General features: G+C 44.0%; 1 protein-coding gene across 11 annotated transcripts in view; it reads left to right on the forward strand.

The window, feature by feature from the left end:
- The window catches only part of PTPRT (protein tyrosine phosphatase receptor type T), a 469312-nt gene that overhangs the window by 300045 nt on the left and 143473 nt on the right, over positions 1-25794 (forward strand). For all 11 annotated transcript variants that reach the window (XM_061441416.1, XM_061441421.1, XM_061441417.1 and 8 more), the window contains exons 8-9: positions 699-995; positions 2480-2589. In XM_061441416.1, the coding sequence (XP_061297400.1) occupies positions 699-995; positions 2480-2589 (407 nt within the window). The remainder of the gene's footprint in view (positions 1-698; positions 996-2479; positions 2590-25794) is intronic.

Below are 25794 nucleotides of genomic sequence, written 5' to 3' on the forward strand. Positions count from 1 at the left end.
GCAGCGTGATCTACTCGGATGTGCCATCGCCAGAGCATCCAAGGGTTTGGCAAATGGAGGTGGCAGTACACTGGGATGTTGGAAGTCTGACAGTCAGACTCCTAATCCTGATTCTTACACTCCCGTGCTTTTGTCTCTGAGCAGAATGGGTTTAGGGTAGGCAGGAGAATGTAGGAGCTACATAGCTAAATTGAAAGCTGAGTCTCGAGTTCATCCCTTCTCTGGCAGCCATTTCCATGTGTCTGTATCACTAGGGCTGGACTCACCGAGGTAGTTGGGCACTTCCAAGTGGATCACCTACCTTTCTGGGGCTTAGGGGTTTTTTGTTTGGTTTGGGGGCTTTTTTGGTTGTTTTCTGCTCCCCATTGTTTTAGTTAAGAATGAAGCAAGTGTGACTTTCACACCACTTACCTGATGGACTCATGCTGCCACTGTTGGAATCAGTGCAGTTTCACAGGAATCAGGAGCATGACCACTGATTCAAGGCCCTGTGACAGGGGAGTTTTCAGGGAAAACTCAGGAGCCAGTATGTATTTGCGGCTCTGACGTTCATTTCCCTGTCACTTACACGTTGTAAAGACAGGAACATTCAGAGCTGTGAAATACTCGAATGCTCTGACAGGAAGCATATTATTGGATAGCTGACTTCTTTTAATGTCAAATTAATGAGTTTTTTTTCCTCTTTGCTTGCTCCACAGATCCTGTTCATGGACCACAGAACGTGGAGGTGGTTGATATCCGCTCCCGGCAGCTGACGTTGCAGTGGGAACCCTTTGGCTATGCGGTGACCCGCTGCCACAGCTACAATCTCACCGTCCAGTACCAGTATGTGTTTAACCAGCAAAAGTTCGAGGCAGAGGAACTCATCCAAACCTCGTCCCACTACACCTTGCGAGGTCTCCGGCCCTTCATGACCATCAGGCTGCGGTTGGCCCTCTCAAACCCTGAGGGTAAAATGGAGAGTGAGGAGCTGGTTGTGCAGACGGAGGAGGATGGTGAGTTGTGTTGGGTTTGCTTGTTCTGGGAGGAAGACTTAATATTTCCAAGCTGTAAATAACAACATAACTCTTTGCCCCATGAAGCTTACAAATGGATTCTCTGGATAGTGTGTGTTACACAGTATTTGTAAGTGTAAATCCCATTCCACAGCTGTGGAATGAAACAGCGAGGATCCCCAGGGTGCTTGGGAATGACAAATGCCAGTTTGAGCAGTCACGAAACAGCAGTAGCTTTAATTCTATAGAATCATAGAATAGTTTGGGTTGGAAGGGACCTTCAGAGTTCATCTAGTCCAACCCCCTGCAATGAACAGGGGCATCTTCAGGTTGCCCAGAACCACATTCAGCCTGGCCTTGAGGTTGTGTTTTGAACTACTCACAGAGCATCATCCTTTCCACGGCAGTGGGGTTGGAACCAGATGATCTTAAGGTCCTTTCCAACCCGAACCATTCTGTGATTCTATGATATGGGCAAATGTAATTCTGGTGTTTGTTGATTTTTCTTGTGCATGCACATCACTGTCCCATAAAAAGAAGTATAGCATCTTCTTTTCCACACTGTAGCTTTTCTTAATACTGATCTGGATGTAGTATTTTATGTATGTCTCAGAAGCTAAATTCATCCAGTGCTAACTCTTCCATTCTGGATAGAAAAGAACTGTTTTCCGGAAGTACTGATGGAAAGCTTTAAAGTGTTATTATCCCATCTGAGCTATTTCGAGGACTCTCACAGATGACAAGCCTCCATTCTGTCTAATGTGTTAAAGAAGAAGTTCTTCCTGTGCCAGAGCTGGAAGGAATTGCTGTCCTAAGTTTCTCCTGTTGAAAGTGGCTCTTGCAGCCCATTATATCATCCAGGGGGACATAAGAGGATGGCAGATCCTTCAGAAAAATGAACAGGGTTTTCATCAGCCAGGTTTGGGAGTGCATTTATTAGTTACCTTCCACAGCATTCAAGTTTTGCTTGAGTAGGTGGATTTTTTAGCTGGCCTTGTAGCCAGAATGGAATATAAATTTTGCATTGTTACTTTGCTGAGGAAATCAATCTTTCATATTGATAAAGGTGTGCAGCCCAGTAGCATCTTTATGCCAAGGTGCAATCTGGCTGTTTAGGGGGATAGAACTTTATTGTGTGGGAGGAGAAGGACACATTAATTCCCTGCTGCTGTTGTGCTGCACTTCAATAAGGACAAGCTGAAATTAGCTTCATATTTTCATGGATTATGATTTTATTTATCACTTAGTGGTTAGATGAGGGTGTTCCTATTTGACCCAGCGGTTAAGAATAGGCCTTTCATATGATTCAAACCTTGGCAATAATGGTGCCTTGAGCTTTGTGGGGTTTTTATTATATCTATTTAGCTATTTTGAGCTCTGAGTTCGGGTCTGGTGGCTTTTTGGTGTCCTCTGATGCGTGTGCAGCTGGAGCTGTGGGAGCTTCTCACACAGATTTTTGGTGGGTTTTTTTTTTCCCCCTGTAGTTCCTGGACCTGTTCCCTTGGAATCCATCCAGGGAGGACCTTTTGAAGAGAAGATCTATGTTCAGTGGAAGCCTCCAAATGAGACAAATGGCATCATTACACTCTATGAGGTGAGGAGAACAGATTGTTGTCAAGGAATACATGCCACAGGGCCCTTTTCATTTGTGTTTAAGCCAATCCTGAGCTCTGAGATTTCAGCAGGTGCTAAAAGAAGCCTGATTAAAATAGAGAAGCTTCTTCAAGATAGTGTGCTGCTATCACTGAAAGTTTTCCAGTTCAAAAGAGAGAAGATCTGTTGCAAAATGAGAGCCAAACATTCCCCCTGTCTCGGGTGTTCAGTTCCTGCCCTAATTTCATCTGCAGTATCTCCATGGTCAGTTTTCTTTCCTTCTCCTTTTCTCTTGAGGTAAACGTCAGTTAGGTTTTATACCTAAATACTGCAGTTAATTCCTCTCTGCCTTTCCAAAAGTCACACTACTTCCTGGCGAGCTCAGCGGAATGTAGCCATTAAGTCTTATCTTGCAGTGTTCTCCCTGGATCTCTCAATGATAATCTGTCTGGCCCAACTACTCTCCCTGCCTCCAGACAAAACACACAGCAGACTACAGGATGATCACTGGCCATCCTGTGCTGAATGGGAAAACTAATGAATGTGATTAGAGTATATCAAAGGAGGTGCTTCTTGTTAAGGTAAGGAGGTGTTACTGTTGTCGTCTGCTGCTGGTGAGACCATGGTAATGTTGGGCACACCAAATGTGTGGAGAAGGAATATAAAAGGCTGCTTTAGAGGATCATGTGAAATGGGAGATAGTCCTAGAAGAGAAGGTACGGGCACTTTTATTAAATAGCAGAAAGTGGAGCACCAGTGCTGGCTGAGTGTGTTTCAGTTTATAGGTTCAGCATCTATCACTAAGATTAGAAAAAGATGCTTTTATGGTCATGTAGGAATCCTCAGTGTGGGTTTGTGCAGCGTTTTCTGGTACAGAGGGGAAGAAATGCTTTTTTGATTTCTTTTTTATGATGACTGAATGTAAAGACTTGCTTTGGAAAAGGCGTGGGTGCAAGAAACCACTCTGCCATCACCAGTGAGTTCTGCTCCTTTCCTCTTCCCTCCAGCTTCTCACTTTGGCCAACATGTCGTGTAACATGTCACTGCTAGATCTCCTCGCTGACACTGCCTTTTTCTGTCACATTGATGGTCGAATGGGAAAAATGAAGCAGGTTTCACACCAGTGAGCTCTTACACTACAGCGTGAGCAAGAGATACCGACTTTCTCTTGGGCATAAATGTTACTTGACTCTTAGGTCATCACTCCAGCTGGCTCACAAAGGGTAGATGGGATTTGATATGGCAAGACTTCATAAATAAGTTTCTCTCAGTAATTTCAGCCAGGCGATAACCCATGACTACATAAGGAGTCATTTTTTGTTGATACACTTTTGGCAGTCTGTGCAGGTTACATACTACCTGTCTGTACTAGAACAGAACTAACCCTTGCAATATTTTGAACATGTACTGCAGCCTGTCCCGTGTCTGTGTAAGGAATTATGTACTAAAGCTGTCTGTATTTTTAAGGAATTAAGCTGAAGAGAATCAGTTGCAAATTCATTATGTTTCTGGCAACGCAGGTGACCTATAATGAAACACGTTTAAAATAATCCAAGTCAAATGATGCAAAAATAACTCCTTTTAATTTTTAAAGAGGCAGTTTCCTACTAAAATATTGCCTTGGGCGCAGCTCATTGAAAGGACTTCAGCAATCTGAGTAGCTTTTCTGGGTGAGCAACTACATAGAGATACTTCAGTACCTCCTGGGTAGTGATGCCTCATGACAGTGCCTTTGCCCCTCCAGCCATATAACTGCTCAAGTCTCAGTGGAGACAAAGAGATTTTTCTTTCCTGATAATGATTCTGTGCATATTCAGCAGCTGAAGCCAAAGAGAAGTCAAGGTGAATTAGAACTCTTCCTCCTTTTCCTTCTCTCCCTCTGCTCCAAAGGGATGAAAATCCAAGTGTTAAAAACACCAGCAGAACCAGAGTGCCTGAAGGTTGTCAGGAATGAAATGTTTGCCTTTCCTGTCCCTTCTTACATGTGAAAATACATACAGAACATTCCCTGAAAGAGTGAGATCCTGAATCAAGGACTCATGTTCTGCCAGTGAGGGGGGGCACCAGAAACCAGGAAGGAGCAGAGGCAGGACACATGACCCACACTTGCCAAAGGCATATTCCATAGCATAGCACATCATGCCCAGTATAGAAACTGGGGGGAGTTGCATGGAAGGGGTGGATCACTGCTTGGGTCAGGCTGGGTATCAGTCAGTGCGTGGTGAGCAGTTGTGTTGTGCGTCGCTTGTTTATTCTCAGTGCAGTTGTCAGGCTCTAGGTCTGTATCACAAGCAAATCTGTTCCAAGTAATGGAAGATCCTGGTTTTGAAATTGCTCAGTAAAGTTCAGGTCTTTGCACAGAAACATCTCATCCTGCAGTTGAAGTTCAATCTTCCTAAAAATACTGAGATATTTCCACTGTTGTCCAGGTAGCTGCATCTTCTGTGTCTCTTGCTTAATCCCCAGCCTATCACAGCTACTTAGACCAGCACCTTTGTCTCTGCTGGGGTTTTTTAAAGATTTCGTGCTGTGTGTCTAGGACCAAAGTAATTCCTCAGCAGTAATGACCTCCAAGAGCCTTGTGGAACCTCATGCAGGTAACCTCACCCCATTGATCCAGCCTGCCCAGATCGCTCTGCAGAGCTTCCTACCCCCCAGCAGATCAGCACTCCCACCCAACTTGGTGTCATCCACAAATGTGCTGAGAGTGCCCTTGATCCCCTCATCCAGATCATCAATGAAGATATTAAACAGAACCAGCCCCAGTATTGAGTCCTGGGGAACACCACTAGTGACCAGCCACCAACTGGAATCAGCTCCTTTCAGCATCTCTTTGGGCCTGCCTACAGAGCCAGGTTTTTATCCAGCGAAAAGTACTAGTGTCATAGAATCATAGGATGTTTAGGGTTGGAAAGGACCTTAAGATTATCTAGTTCCAATTCCCCTGCCCTGGGCAGGGACAGTAATGACTGAGTACTTCTGAAGAGCCTAAGCAAAATGGAAGGAACTTAACAAACCTTTTGGACTTACATAAATCTCTTCTATCCTTCACAATGATACTGTAAAAATAAAGGTGGCAATAGCCTTGCACTTAAAACTGCTTTAACCCCCTGTGCGTTCAGCTGGATACAGCCAGAGGTGGATTTTTAAACTAAGGAACTATCTAGAGCCCCAGATGAGTAGGTAATTGCTGTCTGTTTCTGGAAAGCAGAAAGCTCTTGTTCACAGGAACTCGGAAAGCTCCCAGAATTACAAGTCAGTTAATCAGTATGCTGAAAGGATTAGGGTACAAGCTGTGTGAAAGCAAGTGATGGTACAGCTCATTCTGGGGTGCTGGAGAAGCACAGCAGAGCAGTTGAGAGCACGAGTGTATGCTGAGTTATCTGCAGTTGATCTGTCCAATCAGGAAAGCCATGAGGGAGATGTGTAGCCTGCTCTTACAAGTAAGCCCTGCAGCGGAGAGGAAGCTTAAGAGCTCTAGTTACAGTAAAGTCCCCAGGTAGCTCCAGGGTGTGTAGGTACTTAGATGAGACAAACAGATCAGTCTGTGTTCAGAATCACGGCTGCACAGTGATAATGGATTTGCTGGTACGTTGGTTTGGGTGGAATGCTCTACAGAGCTGTTTTTGCAGGTGACATTCATGGAAGAGGTGTTACTACAGCTGTCTCTTGTAGCAAGCTGTGAGTGGCAGCATCTAATAATGTTGTAGTAAGTCCTGTTCCCCTTCAGTCCCCTGGCAGACTGAAAGCACCACAACTTGTATTCTTTTTATGCCAGTCCTGAAAAGCTGCTACGCTTTAGAATCCCTAGTAATGAAATGCTGCTTATTGTGCTGATACCATGTGGGAGTTCAGCTTCAAAGCCTTTGTGTGCAGAGACATGTAACAAAGATTTCATTTTTGTTCTTTTTTTCCTCCTATGCGTGTAAAGTCAAACCACCGTCAAACAGCAGAAAGACCCACGCTGTCATTGGAGAGTAGGAGCAAGCAACCTAATTTAAGGTCTTGGACCAGGGAGGTTGGAATTGGATGAGCTTTAAGGTCCCTTCCAACCCAAATCAATCTGTGATTCTATGACCAGCTTTGGCACTTAACTTTTCCTGCTTTTAGTTGACATAAGGTGGTCTAAAGCATGTTTGTTCCATAATCCAAACTGAAGTGATTCAGAGACATATTTTGTGCAAACTTGCATTGTAGTGATAGAACAAGGAGTGATGGGTTCAAACTGAAACAGGGGAAGTTCAGGTTAGGTATAAGGCAGAGGGTACTGAGGCACTGGCACAGGATGCCCAGATGAGTGGTAAATGCTCCATCCCTGGCAGTGTTCAAGGTCAGGTTGGACAGAGCCTTGGGTGACATGGTCTGGTATGAGGTGTCCCTGCCTGTGGCAGGGGGTTGGAACTGGATGAGCTTAAGGTCCTTTTCAAGCCAAACCAGTCTGTGATTTTGAAAATGTAAGTTAAAATTGCATATTTATATCTGCATTTAACTGCCCAGTTGGGCAGCTGGAGGCTCGTAAGTGCACTCCATTGGTGATGTTGGCTTTCACCTTTGACAGTACGTTTTTTGTTTGTGACCTAATTCTTAGAATTGCCAGGTTTTAGAATATTTTGCCCTTAAAGGGAAAGAAGGGAAAAACTCACCCAGTATTCCTGTCATTTGTCACATTGTTATAAGCTATTCCAGTCCTAGAGGCATTTAAAAGGTGGCTACAGTATCTTCAGCTCCTTGGCTGGAGAAACACTCTCAGGCTGTTGAAGTCCTTTTGGTAAGCCATGCCTGAAGGTGATGTTTAAGCAGCAAAGTGTCTTTTTAAGCAGTGTAAGGTGTAGTCTAGTAATCACGTTCTCTATGAAGTCCCATGTGGGTTGCACATCGGTCCTGGGGACAAATGATGATGCAGCTTCCAGCTAGCTAGTTTTCTCAGCCACTGTTCCTGAAATGTTGTTAAATCTCTATTTAGATGCCAGGAGTAATAATATAGTGGACTTCCATATACAAATTCAGGTCCTTAATGGGATGTTTGGAGCCTAGTTCCTCTAATCCCAGAGGATTTGAGTTTAAATTGCACTTCCTAGGTTACACATCCTCTTAGTTGCCATGTAAAATTGCAGTCTGCCCTTCAGCAGTTGCCAGTGCCATTTCTTCTCCATTGCTTCACTCTTTCCCAGCATGAGAGGTTGTATACATGGGGACTGTCTCTTAGAGGGTCAGGAGTAAGGTCAGTATTTGGGGGATGCACTGCCTGCATTTGCAGTAGGTTGGAAACAAATTTCTTCCCCCTTTAACCCCTGAAAGTACATACTTACTGTAACACAGAGCATGATCTTTTGGTGTGGTAGCTACTCACTGCATGCATATGTGTGCATTCCTATTTATAGCCCTTCCTTAAGCTATTCAGGAAACCTGACATTTTCAGGATAAAATCTTCCTTGCTAAAAGGTGTAGCCAGAAAAATAAAAGAAGGTTTCCTGAAAGGACTGAGAGCTCAGCTTGGTGTTGGCAATTTTGGGGGTATTTAAAGGGTGGGTTTTGGTTAAGAAGAGTGAAAAATGGCTCCCCCAGGAAAGAAAGCAACAGCCATGGAATCTTGTAACTGATTCTTATAAAGCTCTACAGCTGAAATAGTGGAAAGATGACAATTCAGGGAAATTGCCTTCAGTGAGAAGTGGCTTTGAATGTTCCCATGAAAATCAGTCATGTTACAGCTTCTAAATTGCATTCTGTGGATGCACGATACTCCTGGGACGAAGCTTGTTCACTTCAGCTCACCAAGCTGCACTGAGGGAAGTCCATGCTACAGGCAGCTGCTGCTGCATTTAGCTGAACATTAAGAGAACATTAAAGAGATGATATTAAGTGCTCAAAACCCAGGAAATGGTCAGTTAAGATGGTATATTCAGTCATAGCTTTATCAGTCATCTGTACAGGCATTTGACAATGGTCTTCACACAATTGGGCATTATTCTCCCTTCATGTGCAGCACTAATGTTGTTTTCCTGTGACACTGGATTTATACAGTGTCTTGTGCTGCAGTATATTGTTTGTCCAGAGCCCATGAAAGTCAATTACATGAGGAATAAATGTTGTACTGCATCTGTACTGCGTTGAATTACTTTTTTTAAATAATCTAAAGATGCAACAAAACTGTGTGGCCGTGTTTAATCTGCTTAACTTTGGAACTGTCAGCTCTATGGTAGGCTGCATCATCCTCTCAATTACGTGTAAGCTGTGAGTATATAGCCAGCTAAAGGAGTTCTAAAAGAGTGAACTCTGTCAGAGTTAGTGGCCTATAGTGCTGAACTGTACTGGAAGAGGGCTGGGCTTTCCAAGAGAAGCCCATCTGAATGATTGCCGACTGGTATTTGCTGAGCACTGGGTGGACGTGTTGGTTAGTTGCTGGAAGTGTTCTGGGTCCCACTCAGTAAGGATTCAGCCCTGAATTTGCAAAGTGAATGGTGCTGATTGCACTGATTTATTATCTGTCCTTGGCAGTTGAGAAGGGCAGTAAATCTTAGAATCATGGAGCAGTTTGGGTTGGAAGGGGCCTTAAAGCTCATCCAGTTCCAATTCCCTGCCACAGGCAGGGACTCCTTCCACTAAAGTAGATTGCCCCAAGCCCCATCCAACCTGGCCTTGAAAGAACCTGCTGTATCTTTGTTGCTGTTGTTTCTTCCCATCTTGTCCCAGTTAAACACAGCCTTAAAAGCAAAAATCTTGAATTGATTTCCTAATTAGGGATATCTCGCTGCATAAACACCGTACAGAGCTTTGAACAAACTTCTTCAAATTATATAGGATTCTTAATTGTGTGTTACTCGCTTAGTTACTTGCAAGATCCACTTCACTTGGAAGCATTTGTTGATGATGCTCTCTTAAATCTTATTATTTCCAGTAACATCTTGATGAGAAAATGAGAGGGGGTTTTTGAGAAACTCAGATGTCAGGGTTTTTAACGGGATGACAACCTCCAGGTAAACAGCACACTTGTGATATAAATAGTATGAATCAACTGTTTGAGAAAAGTGCTTGATCAAGCTTTCCAGAAATAAAAGCCTAATACGGTCCCTTGAGCACAGCATTTCCTTTGATTACCTTTTTATTGTTCTTTTGAAGCCAACAGACTTGCAGCGATATAAATCCCATGCAAATGAGAAAGTGTTTGGCTACCACAAAACTGTTTCTTCCTTAAAAGGAACTGAATAATTTTAGTGTGAGTGTTGGGCTCTTTCTAAGCCAAACTGAGTGGTAAGAACTGAACAACTCCCCCTTTTCCCCCCACCCGAAAATAGAACCCCAGCAATTTCTTCTTTCTTATAATAAAGTTCAAATGTTAAAAATGATTTTGGACATACATGGACATCTTGTCTTTCTGCCTTCAATTCCTCTATTTTCTTTTCCAGGAAAAATATATTTTGGGCTTCTCTCTCTCTCTTCTTTCAGCCCTGCTGTTTCTCTGTATTGCTCATCCAGGAAAACAGTTGATTCTTAGTCCCATTTCTTCCATCTGATCTTCCAAGATCTAGTGCAGCTGGGCAGTTCTGGTAATACATTTCAAGCTCTTTAACAGTTTCATGTTTAGATGTTACAATACCTAGCTTACCAGAATGTGGTAGTTACCTAAATTGAAAGCAGACTACAGAGACAGGTCTGTGCTTCCTTCCTAGATGGGTTTTTTCTGTTTCATCTAAAGTATCACTTAATTTAGCAAATAGATGGGATTGAAACAGGCAGAAGTGGTGGCTTTATCCTGTTAATTGGTGCAGCTGAGGCCCTGTGTAAAGGAGAACAGGCCAGTCAAGGTGATGTTTTCATCACTTTCTAAAGGACAAGATGCCGGTATTATGGTTCCTTTTTGGAAATTAATCTTACTGCTGTCCTTTCTGTGCGTGTCTTTAGGATCTTGCTGTGCAGTGGACAGAATGGGTTTGGGTTTATTTTCCTGAGCCCTATTCTCATTACCAACCTCTGTCATTTTGAGTCCCTTGCCTCCGTTTTTGCCTTCTCCTGTTGCTCTACCTGTTTGTTACTGGTTTGCCTGGTTTCTGCTTTCTTACTGCCCCAGTGGTATCAGTATCACTGGCAGCAAGGGCTGAACAGCTTTAGGAGTCTGATGGCTGCTGCAAGGTTGTAGCCCGGGGAGAACAGCTCACTTCATTTTGTTTCTAATTCAGTCACAGAATCCCACATTGGTTCGGTTTGGAAGAGACCTTAAAGCTCATCCAGTTCCAACCCCTTGCCATGGTCAGGGACACCTTCCACTAGAGCAGCTTGCTCCAAGCCCTGTCCAACCTGGCCTTGATTCAATTCAGTCCTCATTCAGTTAATTAATCATAATTGATCATAATTCAATTCAGTCAAATAATTCAATCGCTTTTGTCTGGAATGGTGAAAAGTAACTTGGGGTGAGGCAGAGCTTTGGCTTGGAAAAGAAGCACAGGTGGATAGTTTAAGTGGCTAAAAATATGTGGTCTTACAATTATCATCTAAAGTAATAGCTAAGTTATCTCTAAATGTGGCAAATCCATTTTGTAGGGTTGTGGTCTTGTTTCTGTTGTAGATGTAGATATAAGCAGATGTAGATGTAGAGTGAGCAGAGAACTGTTGTTAGTCCTGCGGTGTGTTGGATTGGAGGTTTGTTCATTGCCCACAGCTCTTGTACACCCAGTGTAGCGTGGCCACCCAGCCCTGGGGCTTTCATCATCAGGAACTAACTGAGGCCCAAGTACGGAGCTGGAATAACTGCCTCAGTGCTGCAGTCCTATCAGAGCAATTCCTATAGTTGTCATTTTCTGCTATTAAACTGAACAATGAGGCTCACCAATAAAATAATATGAAATAACAGCTCATTAAAAACTCTCCTTAATATATAGCATGCTAATTAATGTCAGTGGGGTGCAAGCTTGAATGGCAGAATAGACTATAATGTTTAGAAAGTAGGTAAAATAAAAGAAGATATTTTATCATTAATGACCTTTTAGTAAACCTAATGAAATCCTTAATGGCCTGAATACATTACGGAGGCGCTCCCAATTGCTTTGTTACCTACTCCATTCCTACTCCCTTTTTCATAGATATGAAATCTGGTTTTATTTATAGAAAACAAGAAGTCATAAAGCCCCAGGGAAATAGGAACAGGAAAAAGGAGATTAGGTGAAACTTCTCAGCACTACTCTCCCTGTTCTTGGTCAAGAGAAAGGTTGGGTATGGGGTATAGAATCATATTATAACCTGTCTTGTATATGTGGCGTCTGTGTTTGTGTTCAAGTTTAATTAGCTCCGTGTTTATGTGACTCTTAGTAATAGGTTACAGAGCAAATGGGGCTCTTTTATTCTTGGGGTCTCCCTGGGTTAAATTCCATATTTGGACCAAGAGCTGTGCCATGGCTTTTTATACCGTTACCAACCATCCTGTGCTTGTGCTGGGACTAAATTAAAAGACTTTGTTCTTCAGGGCTTTTAGTCTTTCACATGTTGCCAGCCTTAAATATAACTTGCAGAAATGCTGTTTAACTCTCCCTTAACGTTCTATCAAAAGAAGTAGTACAAGAATGGAAAAATGAAAGCCCTTTGCTTCCTCCCAGTTCCTGGGTGAAATGTAGTGGGCCAGGGAAGGATGTAAGTAGCAATAATTGCCTGGCTTAAACTGAGTTTTAAGAGGGAAAATGCACACATTCATCTGGTCATAAAGTACATTCTTTAGTTCTGAAGTCCAGCCCTGGAGAAGGATTGTTCACTAACCCTTTCCTGTTCATTAGAAGATAACTTGCTTCAAATAATTCCTTTTGTGTAACATTTGGTACAATCAACTTTAGTCTTACCCCCCAAATGTCTGAAACTTTCTGATAAGATTGAAACTAATGCCCATCCCGGCTGCAATCCCAAGTCACCTGCAGAAGTATTTGTTCCTAAGAAGCACAGGCAATTGGTGAGTCCTGGAGAAAAGAGCCTGTGGCTTGCTGTGTAATCAGGTTTCAGTCAACTTTATAGAGCATTGAAATTGATTGTCCCCCTGACGTACTGAACGCTTCAGAGCAGGTACTGTTCTGGAGAAGTTAATTCCTTATTTGGCTCCGAGCACACACCAAGAGAGCTTTGTGCTTCCCCTCCCATCCTCAGGAACCAAGGAGAACGGGAGCACAAATCACCTTGAAATCCGCATTGGAGAGCGGATTTCAGGGAGCATCAGCCAGCCCTGTTCTGTTTTCCTGTTTTGTTTTGCTGTTGGCTGCATCCAAGGGAGCTTGGATGAATGACAAAACCAGCAGTGGTGATGAGCAGGTGATCAAGCGCTATAGGAATCATAAAAGCCTGACACAAGGGAGAGCTGAGTGAGGGTTCAGTTAATGTGGTGCTCTTCAATATTCTGGCTGGCTTCTCTCTTCTTCTGGAGTTGAAGGAAAGGGGATGCTGTGAAAATACAGTCTCGAGGCAGTGAAGAATAATCCTCTTCAGATACCTGCAAAGGCAGTCTGGCCCTGTCTCCATAGTCAATTCCTGTTTCAAACTCCCTCATCTCAGGAGCGTTTTGGTCTTTCAACGTAAGTGAAACTCCACCAGTGAAAATTCCAGGAGTTCCTTTTTAACCCAAGTCTCATCCTTGGAAGATTTAGTATCTCCAGTGTTTTGTATTTTGTGCTGAAATGTTGTCAGTTCAGGGTGACTCTTCAGCCTGAAAAGCTGCTTCTGCTAGAAGCGGTTCATTACTCTGTGAGCTTTTATGGGCTAACTTTTAAGTTCACAAGAAGGAATCAAAAAGAGCAAGGCTGCTGCTGTCACCCTTAAAAAGCTCCTACAAGGCCCTTGTCTCAGATAGAAACTCTGAGGAAGGACACAGACTAGAAAATACACAGTAGAAGTATTTATTTTTAATTGGCACAGGGTGCCCAGAGAAGCTGTGGCTGCCCCATCCCTGGCAGTGTTCAAGGCCAGGTTGGACACAGGGGCTTGGAGCAAGCTGCTCTAGTGGAAGGGGTCCCTGCCCATGGCAGGGGTTGGAGCTGGATGAGCTTTCAGGTCCCTTCCAACCCAAACCATTCTATTAAAACAAAAGATAAAACCCTGCTGAAACAGCAGCAGGTGCTGTTTCTATCCAGATTGATGTTGGTTTCAGAATGATCTTTCCTTAAGGCTCATTTTGGTCCCTTTTCCAGAGTCAGACATGGTTCCCCAGATTGTAGGGGCCTTTGCTCCTCCATAAGATCCTGCACAGAATGGTTCCAAGTGTGAGTGCTGGTTGACCCAGGCTGCAGCCCTCAGCTCTGCCTCTCCCTGGAATACTGGCAGCAGGGCAATGGAATGTTTTTTGCTCTTAGTGCTTGATAAGGTTCCATCCACTGACCCAGAAGTTTTTTTCTGAGCCGTTTAACTTTACCAGTCTCTGTGACAGTGTTGAACTTGTGTTTAATTTAGAGGAAAACGAACCAGCATGTATATGGTGTTTCTGTTTTCTTATTTAGGACACAGATAAATCAGAAATCATTCAGGTTATCCAGACAAAAGTTACATCCTCACCTACATATCATCCTTATTAAGGACAGACTCTGTGAACTCATCCCTGCTGCTGCTGAGCAAACACTGTTTGGTGGATGTAGCTCCATCTTTTTTCTGGGTATTATAATCTTTCTCATTATATTTTGTATAATCTGTCTTGTAATGCTCCACATTCCAGAAACACTCTTTTTTTTTTCCACATTTCTCTCTACATTAGACCAGATTTCCAGCTAAATAGAACCAGAGCTCCTGCTTACAGAGCAGTGCCAGCAAGAGGCACGTCTGTCACTCAGCTGACTGAAGTTCGAGCAGCCTTGGCTTGGGCAGGAGTAATGAGGCACAGCCCTGGGCTAGAAATTACCAACGAGGGGAATTCATTCTGCTTTGCCTGAGGCAAAGGTCTGCTGTGCTGTCAGCTGAGTTTCTCAGGCTCTCACTTTTCTCTGTCATGGTAATAAGTATCCAGAAAGCTGCTTATGAAAGAGTTCTGAGGAAATCTCTTGTTACCTGCTACTAGTTTAACTTGTGTAATCTCAACAGCAGCAGCAGAGGGACATCTATTTCTAGCTGCTTTACTGACAGATTTAAATAAAGACCGTGGGCTTTGTGGACCTTTTGGAGCCTTTCTGGACCACGAGAATTCCCCGCAGCTGTAGTGGTTGCTAATAGCTGTTGTGGGAAGAACAATAGCTTCAAGAGTGACAGTTCTGTCTGTTGCATGGAGAGCTTGGTGTTTTCCTTTGTTACTCTGAGCTCCTCAGTGGCACAGGGAGAAAATGATGTCAAACTGTTGGACATGATAGGGGAAGCGTGGTTTAGCAATGGCTCTTTTTCTCCCAAACAAATCGGAGATAAAGAGCAAGCCCTAGTGAAGCTTTTGTGCCTGGGAAGAATCAAGATGTGCAGCTCACTGCTGCTTCCTCATGGCATTACCTAATTGTTTTAGCAGCTCTCCTCCTGAAGGGCTCCACACACATCTCAGTGACCATATTATTTGCTGGGATTTAACACAGTGCTATCTAAACAGAGTATCTGTGAATGTAATCCTTACTGATGTGCTGAGGGCACACACTGCTGGGGAAGTCTTGCCTCTGATTAATCAATGAAGAATGAGCTAAACCCAACAGTGGTTCCTTTCGTTTGGTCGATGATTCGAAACGCGCTGAAGCTGAACGTGCATCTCTACTTGTTTGCAGTCCCACATAAGGTTTTCAGTGTTGTCTTAAATTAGACAAGCTTAGAAAGAAAATACTTTGCCAAATGTTTCTGTGTGCAGCAGGGCCTTTCAGAATGGCGGCATCTGGGGTTTGGAGAAAACCAATAGTAATTTTTGTACCAATAGTAACATTTATGGTACAGACCAGGACAGCAACGTTTTTATACTTTTACTGAACAGTCTGTGTGTAGGTCTATGTGTAGGTGGTTAAAAGAATGTGGTTTGTGTTTGCTGGTCTGCGTTGAGGGGCTGTTTGCAGGTTGAGCCCAGGATAAGACTGTCTGAATTGCCATCTGGTCAGGAGAGCCTCAGAGTTTCCCCAAGTCTATTACAAGTCATAGAATCATAGAATGGTTTGGGTTGGAAAGGACCTTAAGGTCATCCAGCTCCAACCCCCCTGCCATGGGCAGGGACACCTCACACTAAACCATGGCACCCAAGGCTCTGTCCAACCTGGCCTTGAACACTGCCAGGGATGGAGCATTCACAGCCTCGCTGGGCAACCCATTCCAGTGCCTCACCACCCTAACAGGAAAGAATTTCTTCCTTACATCCAATCTTAAGTCTTTTCTGACCTTCCATGCTTTGGCAGTGCAGATGGGAAAACCAACAGAAACCCTTAACCAATGAAGAGTTACTGTTGGACTCTACTGATGTCACCAGGAGACCTGCTGGCTGCAGGGCTTTACAGCAAAATACTGTTGTCCCTGAATACTCAGGTGTTTGCATCATGGGCAATGCCTGTCTCTGACCTCTCTCCCCAGATAAGCAGAGTGGAAAATGCAACAGCCATTGACAGCTTTGAGTTCTATATTAGCTGTTGGAAGAGAAAGTTGCATTTCAGAAGCTGGAGATGCATTTTATTTTCATCTAGTTACCTTCAGAAGATGTGGGAGCTCCTGCTGCTAATCGCTCTGGGACTTGATGTGTAACCAACTATTAATTTATGGGAAGAACACTTCCCTCTGCATCCTTTTTTCACTACAGGGGATGAAGGATTTGGGCCGTGTACTCTCTGACATGGGTAGAACAGCTTTCAACAATGTGTCAATCTCTAAATTTACTGTTTATAACTATTTCTGCATATAAATTACTGATTTTAAACAGTGCCAGCAGCTAAATGCACTGCAGTTTGGTACAACACATCCAGCCTTGTCTGCCCCTCAGAGAGCTGTTACTGTGTGAAGAAGGTAACTGATGAGGTGATAGAGCTCTTGCCATTGCAAGCAGACATGTACCTGCATTTAAACATAGAGGATGTTGCCTTCTGTTCAACATCTTTGCCTTTTCATGCTAAGGTCCCTAGAGAGAAATATGCTTCAGTGGATTGGAATATTGCTAGGTATCATTGTGATGTTCTGTAAATGAAGCTTAACATCACTGCCAAGAACCTGTTACGTTAAGCAGTCAATGTCATGCATTCAAGGAGGGGACAGAAGACGACACCTAAGAGCTGGTGGGTTCCTGGCTTCATTTAAAAATTTGGAAACTCAGTTGAGGGCTAGATAGAGTTTTGTGGCTCAGGAATCTGAACCCTCTGCAGATGTCTGTGTGAAAATCTGATTGTTCTGACTTCTAGAGAGATTCTGAAGTCCTGGCTATCACAGAATCGTAGACTTCTTCCTAAAATCTCATCTCAGTCTCCCCTCTGGCAGGTTAAAGCCATTCCCCTTGGCCTGTCCCTACAGGCCAAAGCCCCTCTTCAGGTTTCTTATAGCCCCTTTAGGCACTGAGAGCTGTCCTAAGGTCTCCCTGCAGCCCGGTTCACGGGTTTTGCTTGGCTCTCAACCAAAACTGGCTTTTCTTCTCTTGTTTCCTGGTCTGTAGCTGTGGTCCCTGGCCAGTGCTGTTCCTTGGGAATGTTACTGTTCCTTTAGCCTCTCCTGGGTGTCACAGACCCTGCAAAGGCAGAGTCTGTTCAGGGTCTTGTATGTGAGTGTCTCAAACAGAAATGTTTCTAGCGTTGTGTTCTCAGTTCATTTATTTTGTCCATACAGTAGTAAAAATCGAAGTATCTGTGCTTGAGAGTGAAAAAAGGAGGAACAAAAAGCTCTGCCAATGTATTATATCCATATAATATATACCTGCCAATATCTGAAGCTAAGCGGGTCCTCACTGCTGTAAGAGTGAAAGATGAGTTCAGCAAGCAGCAGGTCATGCAAACATCAGCATATAAAATAATGACTTTGTGTCAGTGTAGCTTGTTTCCTCGTACTTGCATTCCTTCCCTTCCCACTTAGAGCACTCACTGTACCATACCTCTAATGTGATAAACAGATCTGGAATGAAAATGCTTAGCTGCATCCTGATTATAGAAGCTCCTAATTATAGGAGGTATCCTGAGGTTATGGCGACATGCTGATTGAATGCAAAGTGGTACCTTCTCAGAAGAGTTTCTAAAGAGTAATTCAGGCTTGTCTTGCTCTGTTAACGTTGTCGGCATTTTGGGGTCAGTCTGCTTCCGTGATGGATGTATTTTCATATTGTATTTTGGATCTGTACAATGCTGTCCCAGGCAGGCTATGATTAGTTCTGTCTCCCCATCCTCATTCTGATAGTCACCTGAATATTTGGACCTGCAAAACGAAAATTATGAGTAGTGGTTCTCTATGGATCTGCTAGTGACAGTGCACAGCCTGTATGTAGCAGATGGACGTCATCTTGGAAGATAGATGCAGGATGCAGTTGTGAGAAATGTCTGTGTAAATCACTGCTTCTGGAGGGACTAGGTCTGTCATGTTCATGGACATACTGACAGAGGGGGGAGAGTGAAATGAGCTCTTAGGCAGAAGTTCTTCCCTGTGAGGGTGCCCAGAGAAGCTGTGGCTGCCCCATTCCTGGCAGTGTTCAAGGCCAGGCTGGACATGGGGGCTTGGAGCAAGGTGTCCCTGCCCGTGGCAGGGGTTGGAGCTGGATGAGGGTTAAGGTCCTTTCCAACACAAACCAGTTTGTCATTCATTCTGTGATTCTGTAACAGCTTCATGGAGTGAGAGGTAATAACTGAAGTTGTTTGCCTTATGTGTCCAGTGCTCTGGGGAAGCAGCTGTGCTTCTGAGAGCTCTTCATCGTGCACTGGTCACGCTGTGTTTGTGCAGCTCAGCTCAAAGAAGCAGGGTTTGTAAAAAGACTTGTGTGCCAGATTTGGCCTCCAGAGCCAGCTTTGGTGAGACTGGAGAAGAGTTGGACCCAGCTTGGCACTTAGAGCGAAAAGCAGATTCGTGAGGTTGGCTTGTGTGGCTTCCAGCTTCACTGCACTTTTCATTAAATTCAAGCCATTAAGAATGCACACCCTCAATACATTTCTAATTTTTAAAAATTGCTTAAAAATAGGATCATAATTAGATCAGCAGGAGGCAATTCTGAAAAAATTTATTGCCCCGTGAAAGCCAATAGAAACATGATGCAATAATCCCAGAGCCTGGGTCTGAGTTAAGTTATGGTGGTTTTCCCTAGAAATGGCCCATAAAAATTGATATGATTTTTTTTGAGCATTAATTAGCCAAGTCTGTAAACTAAAACAGATTTGAGTTTTGTAGAGTTTCAGTGGGGAAGAAAAGACAATATAACCGTTCATTCTAGTCCCTATTTATTTGTAATTATTTCCTTTGGTGCGAAATCACCTTTTCTTCTCCTCAGCCAATCCATGAATTTCCTCCCTGCTAACAGAACCTTGGGATTTGCTTCCCCATAGTTTGGCCCTGTCATTCAGCGTTATTGAACTGGCAGTTTTGTTTGAGCACTTCAGTTACTCATTGCACTTTACGTTTGCTCTGGCTGTATTAATCACTGTTTTTTACAAACTGGGAATGTAAATGATGCCTTTGTCATCTGCACCGTGGGATAATTTCCCTTTGTAAGAGGCTCCTCAGCATTTCATGCAGTTTTCCTAGTTGTGTAATAAGTGTTTTATTCCCTTCACTGTAAGATTTACTTAGGATCCTGCTTTTTACTGTTGTTTTCCACAGAAGAGCTCCCCCAAAATCCAGATTTTCCATGAAGCCAACATTCCTGTTTCTGTGCTTCTCTGGTGTTAAACTGTATGCATGCAAATGGCAAAATACAAACTTTGGAGTCTGTTCAGGCTGTGTCATGGCTCAGGGAGAGTAATTGCTTCAATCAAATGCTGGAGTGTTCAGAGCATGTACAGAGGAATGGAAACTTGAGTAAGTCCCTCGTGAGAATTTAGCTTACTGAGATCTATAACCTGCATGTGTGACGTGTGCTGCACAAACAGCCTGTTCCTGGAGATGGGATCTTTGGTAAATTTGCTTGTGGTCTGACAGCACTAGAATCCCAGACTGGTTTGTATGGGAAGGGCCTTTAAAGCTCATCCAGTTCCAACCCCTGCCGCAGGCAGGGACACCTTCCACTAGAGCAAGCATGTTCATTGGTTGAGGTGCACATGAATTCTTCAGCATCATAATTTGTCTAGGCTTATCGCTGGAGTTTCAAATCTAGGTGTGAGAAACACCAGACCTGGAAGACTTGAGCTTCCCCATGAAGCAGTAGGCTTCCCTTGGCAAATGTCTTTGATACAGAAAACACCATTATCAGGATTGAGACCTAGACTCAAATGTCCTCTGTGGTAACCTCATGTCCCTGGAGTAGTTCAGATTTGCTCCCTGTTTCCTAGGACTAAGAGCTGTGCAACAAAGACACCTCAGATTTCCTGTAAGGACAAAGATGAGGGGTCCTGGGACTCAGTAAAGCTGCAGGACAAGTAGGTTTTATTGCTTGGGAGGGACAGAGTGGATGAGAATGAGCACGCTGCTTGTCACACATTAAAGGAGGGGACAGGCTTCTGTTGAAGTGCCTAAGGATTGAGTTATCTCAGAACTAAGTGTTAGGACTTTTCCTCTTGCTGGATGATCATAACCTGAAGAGCTGAATGCCGAGCAGTACTGCTGGCTGGGTCCCTCTGCTAGCAGTCTGTGTGTGTGTGTGTATGTGTAAAACATCAAAACACACTTAGACTGCTGTGGTTTTAGGCAATGTCTTTCATGCAAATCACGGCTTGTTTTGTTTTTTTTTTCCCAATAAATTGCCTTTAATTTGAATCAATAAAAAAATCTGCCTTTCCATTACTGTGTGATGACTCTCTCCAGCTCGCCGGTGAATTCAGAAACCTGTTTCGCTTCAAGCCTCCAAATTACTTTAATAAGAACCAAGGAGAAGCAGCATAAACTAAGTTTTCTGCATGACTTTTCAGGACCAGGTGCCTGCACTTGAATTTGCCACATTTTGATGCCACCCTCCTCATGCTTTAGACTTCGGAGTCTGAGCTGAGCCTCATTCAAATTTACATTCTCATTATTACTATTCAGAGTGTGAATGCTTGTTGGTAAAAGGCACTAATGTTGCAGTACGTCCAGGAGCAGCTGGTAAATCTATTTGGACTGTACTTTAAGCAAGCGCGAAGCGTCAATGTCGGGTATTTTTCCTTCTTATAAAATGCCCTGTTATTTTTTTCAGGGTAAGTTTAGGCTGCAACTGGAAGTATTTTATTTGCAGTGGTTTAGTTATGTCTAAGCATTATGTTTCTACACTTTCTGTTTGAAAACTATTGCTATCTTTCAACTGGTACAGTAGGTTTTGAGAACTCATATAAGGGGCCTGTAAAGTCTTGAAGCTGGGCTAGAAGAACCTGGCACAAAATACTGTATTCACAGCTTCGATATGTTCTGTAGCAAGCAATTATTTTTATGGTCTTTGGGGCTGAACCAGTATAGGCTTTGAGGTTGAAGCCATGAATCGCTTGAGACAGTCACAGAATATAGGCCTGCACTAACCAAGGGGGGTTTTGTTAAAGTTACAGCTAAAGCTTCACTGCAAAGAGCCATAGCTTTTCTAACAGTGTCGTTTAGGGTTTTGAAATGTCCCCATTTTTGATTTGTGGAGACCCCTGGAATGCTTCCTTCTCCCAAGATGTTTTTGTGCAGGAGCACAGCAAATCTAACTCTCCTGGCTGAGTGTTTTTCTTAGCATCTTTCAAATAGCCTGCAGAGTGTCAGACATCCAGGGGAAGAACAGAATGATGTTAGGATTTGGAAAGGATTTGGATGGATGGAGGGGAGGGTGGCAGTAGGAGCATCTGCAGCATGACTCACTGTGACTAAGTGTCCTTTATGTACCCGCCTGGGGTTGCCGAGAGTGTGGAGGTTCTTCCTGCCTTTTGCTCCCATTGCCCTGCTGCAGTCCTCTTCAGTGTAGGAGGCATGGCTTAGGGTTACTGTGTTTGGAGATCGTGTGGGAGGCAGTACTGAGAGAAATGCCTTAGAGAGAAAATACCTTCATCATCAGAGAAAATATCCAGTGGCTCCTGTTCTGCACTCCTCTGATTTTGCTTTGTAGGTGGCTCCTAATGAAGAACAGTTTGATAAGTGCCTGAGCCTTTCAAGTTGAGTTTTATCCTGTGACTTGCAGCGTGCAGAGCTGAAGTCTGCATCTGCTGCAGTGAGCCCTGTTCACCTCCTCCCCATGGCAGGTTAAACCCTTTGGCTTCCTCTGGTTGCTCACCATGGTGCTGTGGCTCTGCCTGTCCACCGCCCACTCCAGCTCCGTGTCCAGACGTTGGCACAGCAGTGGTGTTAGCAACGGGGCTTTTCTCGGTGTCACTGAGAAGCCAAGCTGCTTTCCTCTATTTCTGGCCCCTCAAAACACTCCAGGAGTTATGGGGAGGGAGAGAATTGCACCAAACAGGACAGGCTTGGTGCAAGCTCCCACTGGTTCTCATGGAGGCCAGGAAAGATCCTTGCCCAGGGGAAACAAAGAGTTGTGGTACAGGCTTTATAGAGATGTTGCTTCTTATTTCTAAGGCAGAGTTGGAGCTAGACAGCTTGGTCCTTGATTTTACAGCGCATTAGAGAAAGGGAAAGAAGCAGCAGAGCTACATTATAATAAAGGGAGAGTTGGAGCTACAGATTGCACTATTTTGAACTTTGTCTTTTGATACTCCTTTAACTGTGATGCCTTTTAATGGAACGTAAGGTCTGTCCAGTGCATCTTTGGAGCATCACGAGGAATTTGGTGATAAAAAAGAGGGGTGGAGAGAAGATTGCTCTAAATATCCCTGCTGATGTGGAAAACGAAGAAGAGGGGATGAGCCAATCTAATGGACTATCCTGTGACCACAGTTTATGGCTGACTGTATTCCTGCAGATGAGGTAGAAAGAAAATCCAACAGACCATTAAAAAAGGGAACAGAAACTTTTCTTTCACTGACATTCTGAACTCAAGAGCATGTACAGCAAGTGGATTATGCCAAGAGATTTACAGAACAGTTTAAAAGTGAAATGGAAGTGTTTTCATGAGGATGGGAAGTGGATTGCAGGACCATAAAACCAGAACTGAAGCTGAGAGGTATCTGGAAATCTTAACGCTTCACTTCTCATTCATGTGGTCCCCATAATGTGCATTCAGAAAACAAAATAGTACAGCTGTAAAAAAAACCCTTAGGACGTAAAATACACCATCATGCACATGATACAGTCATCATGCACATGATACAGTCATCTCTGTGCTGGTCAGTGTTGGAGTGAATGCCTTTGTTTTCTCAAATTGAACAAAAAACAAAGAAAAAACTTGTAACATGGGAAGATCTGTGTGTGAGCAAAATGAATCGGCCTCTGATCCCAGTGCTGTTTGAGACCTTTGCTGATGTAGTTCTCAGACTTGCCTGTTTGAACATGTCCCCCTCTTTTAAACAGTAGTTCTATTTGAAGGAAGCCGGATTTTGGTGTTTGTGAAAGTACACTGCTTTGGTGTTCACTCTGATCAGGTTCCTTACTGGATCCATGCACCTTGAACATGCTGTGCCAAGCTTCAAAATATATCTGGCTCCTGGGTCAGTAACTTGCAGTGGGCGAGTGCAATAACAGCGCTCAGGAGAGGCAGGGTGGTGACATCTGGCATGGGAAGAGAAGAATTTGGGCATCGTGTGATTGTGAGAGCCCAGCTCTCTCAGCCTGGCTCCAGAGCAGAGCTGCTCCAGTTCCTGTCAGCCTCTCCATGGCCTCCTTTGGACTCGCTCCAACAGCTCCATGTCCCTCTTGTGCTGTTGCCCCCCAGAGCAGAGGAGAATCCCCTCCCTCGATGTTTTTGCCCAGAGAAAGCAGCTACAAATAGAACATCCCACAGAGGTGGGTCGGGGCTGGTGGGCACTTGCTTTTTAGACCTTACCCTCCAACATCCCTGTCTGGCCAGTCATTTCCAGTGTCTAGGCAACAGGGTGAGTGAGATGCTCCCAGGGATACTGCAGCACTATGAAGGGCTGGGCAGGACCATTGCTTCAGCTTTGAACTACTGAATGCATTTGCTGCACTTTAGGTTACTGTATGTCTTTTTCCCCTCTACCATAGGTGTTTAGTTGCTGAATGAGCTGTAGCTCTCTCAGCTAATGGGTAGCTCAGAGACACCATAGGTGGGGAAGTCACTTAAAGAAAGGGAAACATACTTTTGGTTGGAATTGTTAACTTGCTTTATACCCTGTGCATTTTACAGCCTCTGGCTTTTGTGGAAATAGACCTCTGGTGAATAAACCAGAACTGCAGCAAACCCGATTGGAGGCAACTTCGTCTGTATTAGTAACAAGACTTTATTCATGTAGTACCCAATGTGTCTGCAAAAATTGTAATCGCAGGTATTTGCTCCAAAGCAGTTATGTCCTGAGGAACAAGGAACGATGTTTTTCCAAGGTGATGGAAGATTTCCAGCTCTGTTCTGACTTTGGGCTCTCCCTGGGACATAAAGAATCAGGTCCAGGATTTATTCAAGATGAAATGAGCAACAGTGACTTTATTCAGTGGAAGTGGTAAATAGTCTGTGCAAAGCCCTGGGGCTGGAAACACTGTGATGTCTCTTCAAAGGCACTGATGTATCAGGCACAGAATCCATTTATTCCGATGAACTGTTTTGATTAGGGTGGAAAGTAAAATCACAGTGTAAAGTCATGTGCGCCTAAGAGAGAGCAAGGGTGGGATGGAGGAGGATGTTGCGTGTGGATTAGGAATTCGTGGGTTTGGGGGAACTGAATGGCTTTTTTACATGAAAACATAGGACCAATCCCTGAGGGTAGAGGTGATACAAAATGTATGAAGTTGAGATGTAGAAAGCTTGTCAGAAAAGGTTTCTAGGGGCAGAAAGTTGTTCAACCCCCAGGCTCAACTCATGCATTGCTCTGAAACAGGGTTTGTGCTGTGGGGTGCACCTGGGGATGGGGTGTTCCTGTCTCCTCCACTGAGCCTGGGCATCCCACCTGTGCTGGACCTCTCGTGGGTGCCTCATATCCACATGTTACAAAGGTGCTGGAGGCACATCACACCCAGGCAAGGGTTGGTGCCTCCTCCATGGTGGCATTGCTTTTCATTCATGCAGTGCAGGGCTTCCTCATGCTCTCCTAATGCAGCTATCCCAAGCTGCTTGACCCATAGGTGTTCCCTGTTTGAGATGCTCCCTCTGCATCAGGGAGAAGATGCTGCATAGCAGGTGAGGTGCCTGCCCACTGTAACCTGTTGTAGTACCAGCTCCACCAGGGCCTGTCCTCCCCGTCTCCATCTCCCCGCATCCACTCCAGGAGATGGGCCTGGGTCCTCAGTGTTGTACCACGCTGTGACAAGACGTGGCTGCAGCTCTACTCTCTAAATCACTATTGAGCAGCACAGTCACATTCATAAGAACCTTTGCAAAGCTGCTCAGGAAAACATGGTCCATCTTGCTGTAAATACTAATATGCAGGGCACCATCTTAACCACTAAATCCCAAGCAAATATTTTGCATATACAGATTTATTTGCTCCACTGTTATCTACCTGCAGAGCCGACCATATTTCTGCTAGAATATTGCAGAAGCTGAAGCAGTCCAGGTGGATTTATTTGCTGTTACTTAGAAAATTAAAATAAGGATTTTTACCTGGCTTCAGGAGGAATTTCTTGCCCCATTATTTATGATGGGTGTGCATTAACTGGGGAGCTGGGTTATCTTCCCTTTGGTTCTGTAGGGCTGAATTAGACTTGCAACACTTCTCAGAGTCTTTGCAACTGGTCAGCCTGTATTTTAGGGAATTACGCTGGACAAGGTGGAGGTATTCATTTACATTGGGTTTGGGAAATGCACAGCCTATTTCCATCTTTCCCTTCTTCTGTATGGCTGCTTTTTAATATGTCTAGTGAGAGAAATCCAAAGCTGCGACAACCTGATGGCATAGCTTGGGACGCTGCAGAGTCTTCGCTTTAATGTGTAATGCCAAAAACTGGTTGTGTCCTCAAGTGTGTGTATTCTGCCTTTCTGGCATGCTATGGAAAGCTCCTCAGTGTATGAAGATGATAGCTGCAGGCCATCAACTTATTTGATGGTTAGCAAAGCATGACCTCTCTTACGCATCTTATTCATGGATATTTGGTGTTTGAGATGCCAGTGTTTCCAGTTCTGATCCAAGTCTGAAAATGGGAAGATCCAGGCAAAAAAAGGAAGGACCAAAAATTCAACATACAGAAGTGAAAT

Source organism: Pezoporus flaviventris, unplaced genomic scaffold (assembly GCF_033815535.1).
Source record: "Pezoporus flaviventris isolate CSIRO_AGI_PZ_B2104156 unplaced genomic scaffold, CSIRO_AGI_Pfla_v1 ptg000213l, whole genome shotgun sequence".
In the NCBI taxonomy this organism is placed as follows: domain Eukaryota; kingdom Metazoa; phylum Chordata; class Aves; order Psittaciformes; family Psittacidae; genus Pezoporus; species Pezoporus flaviventris.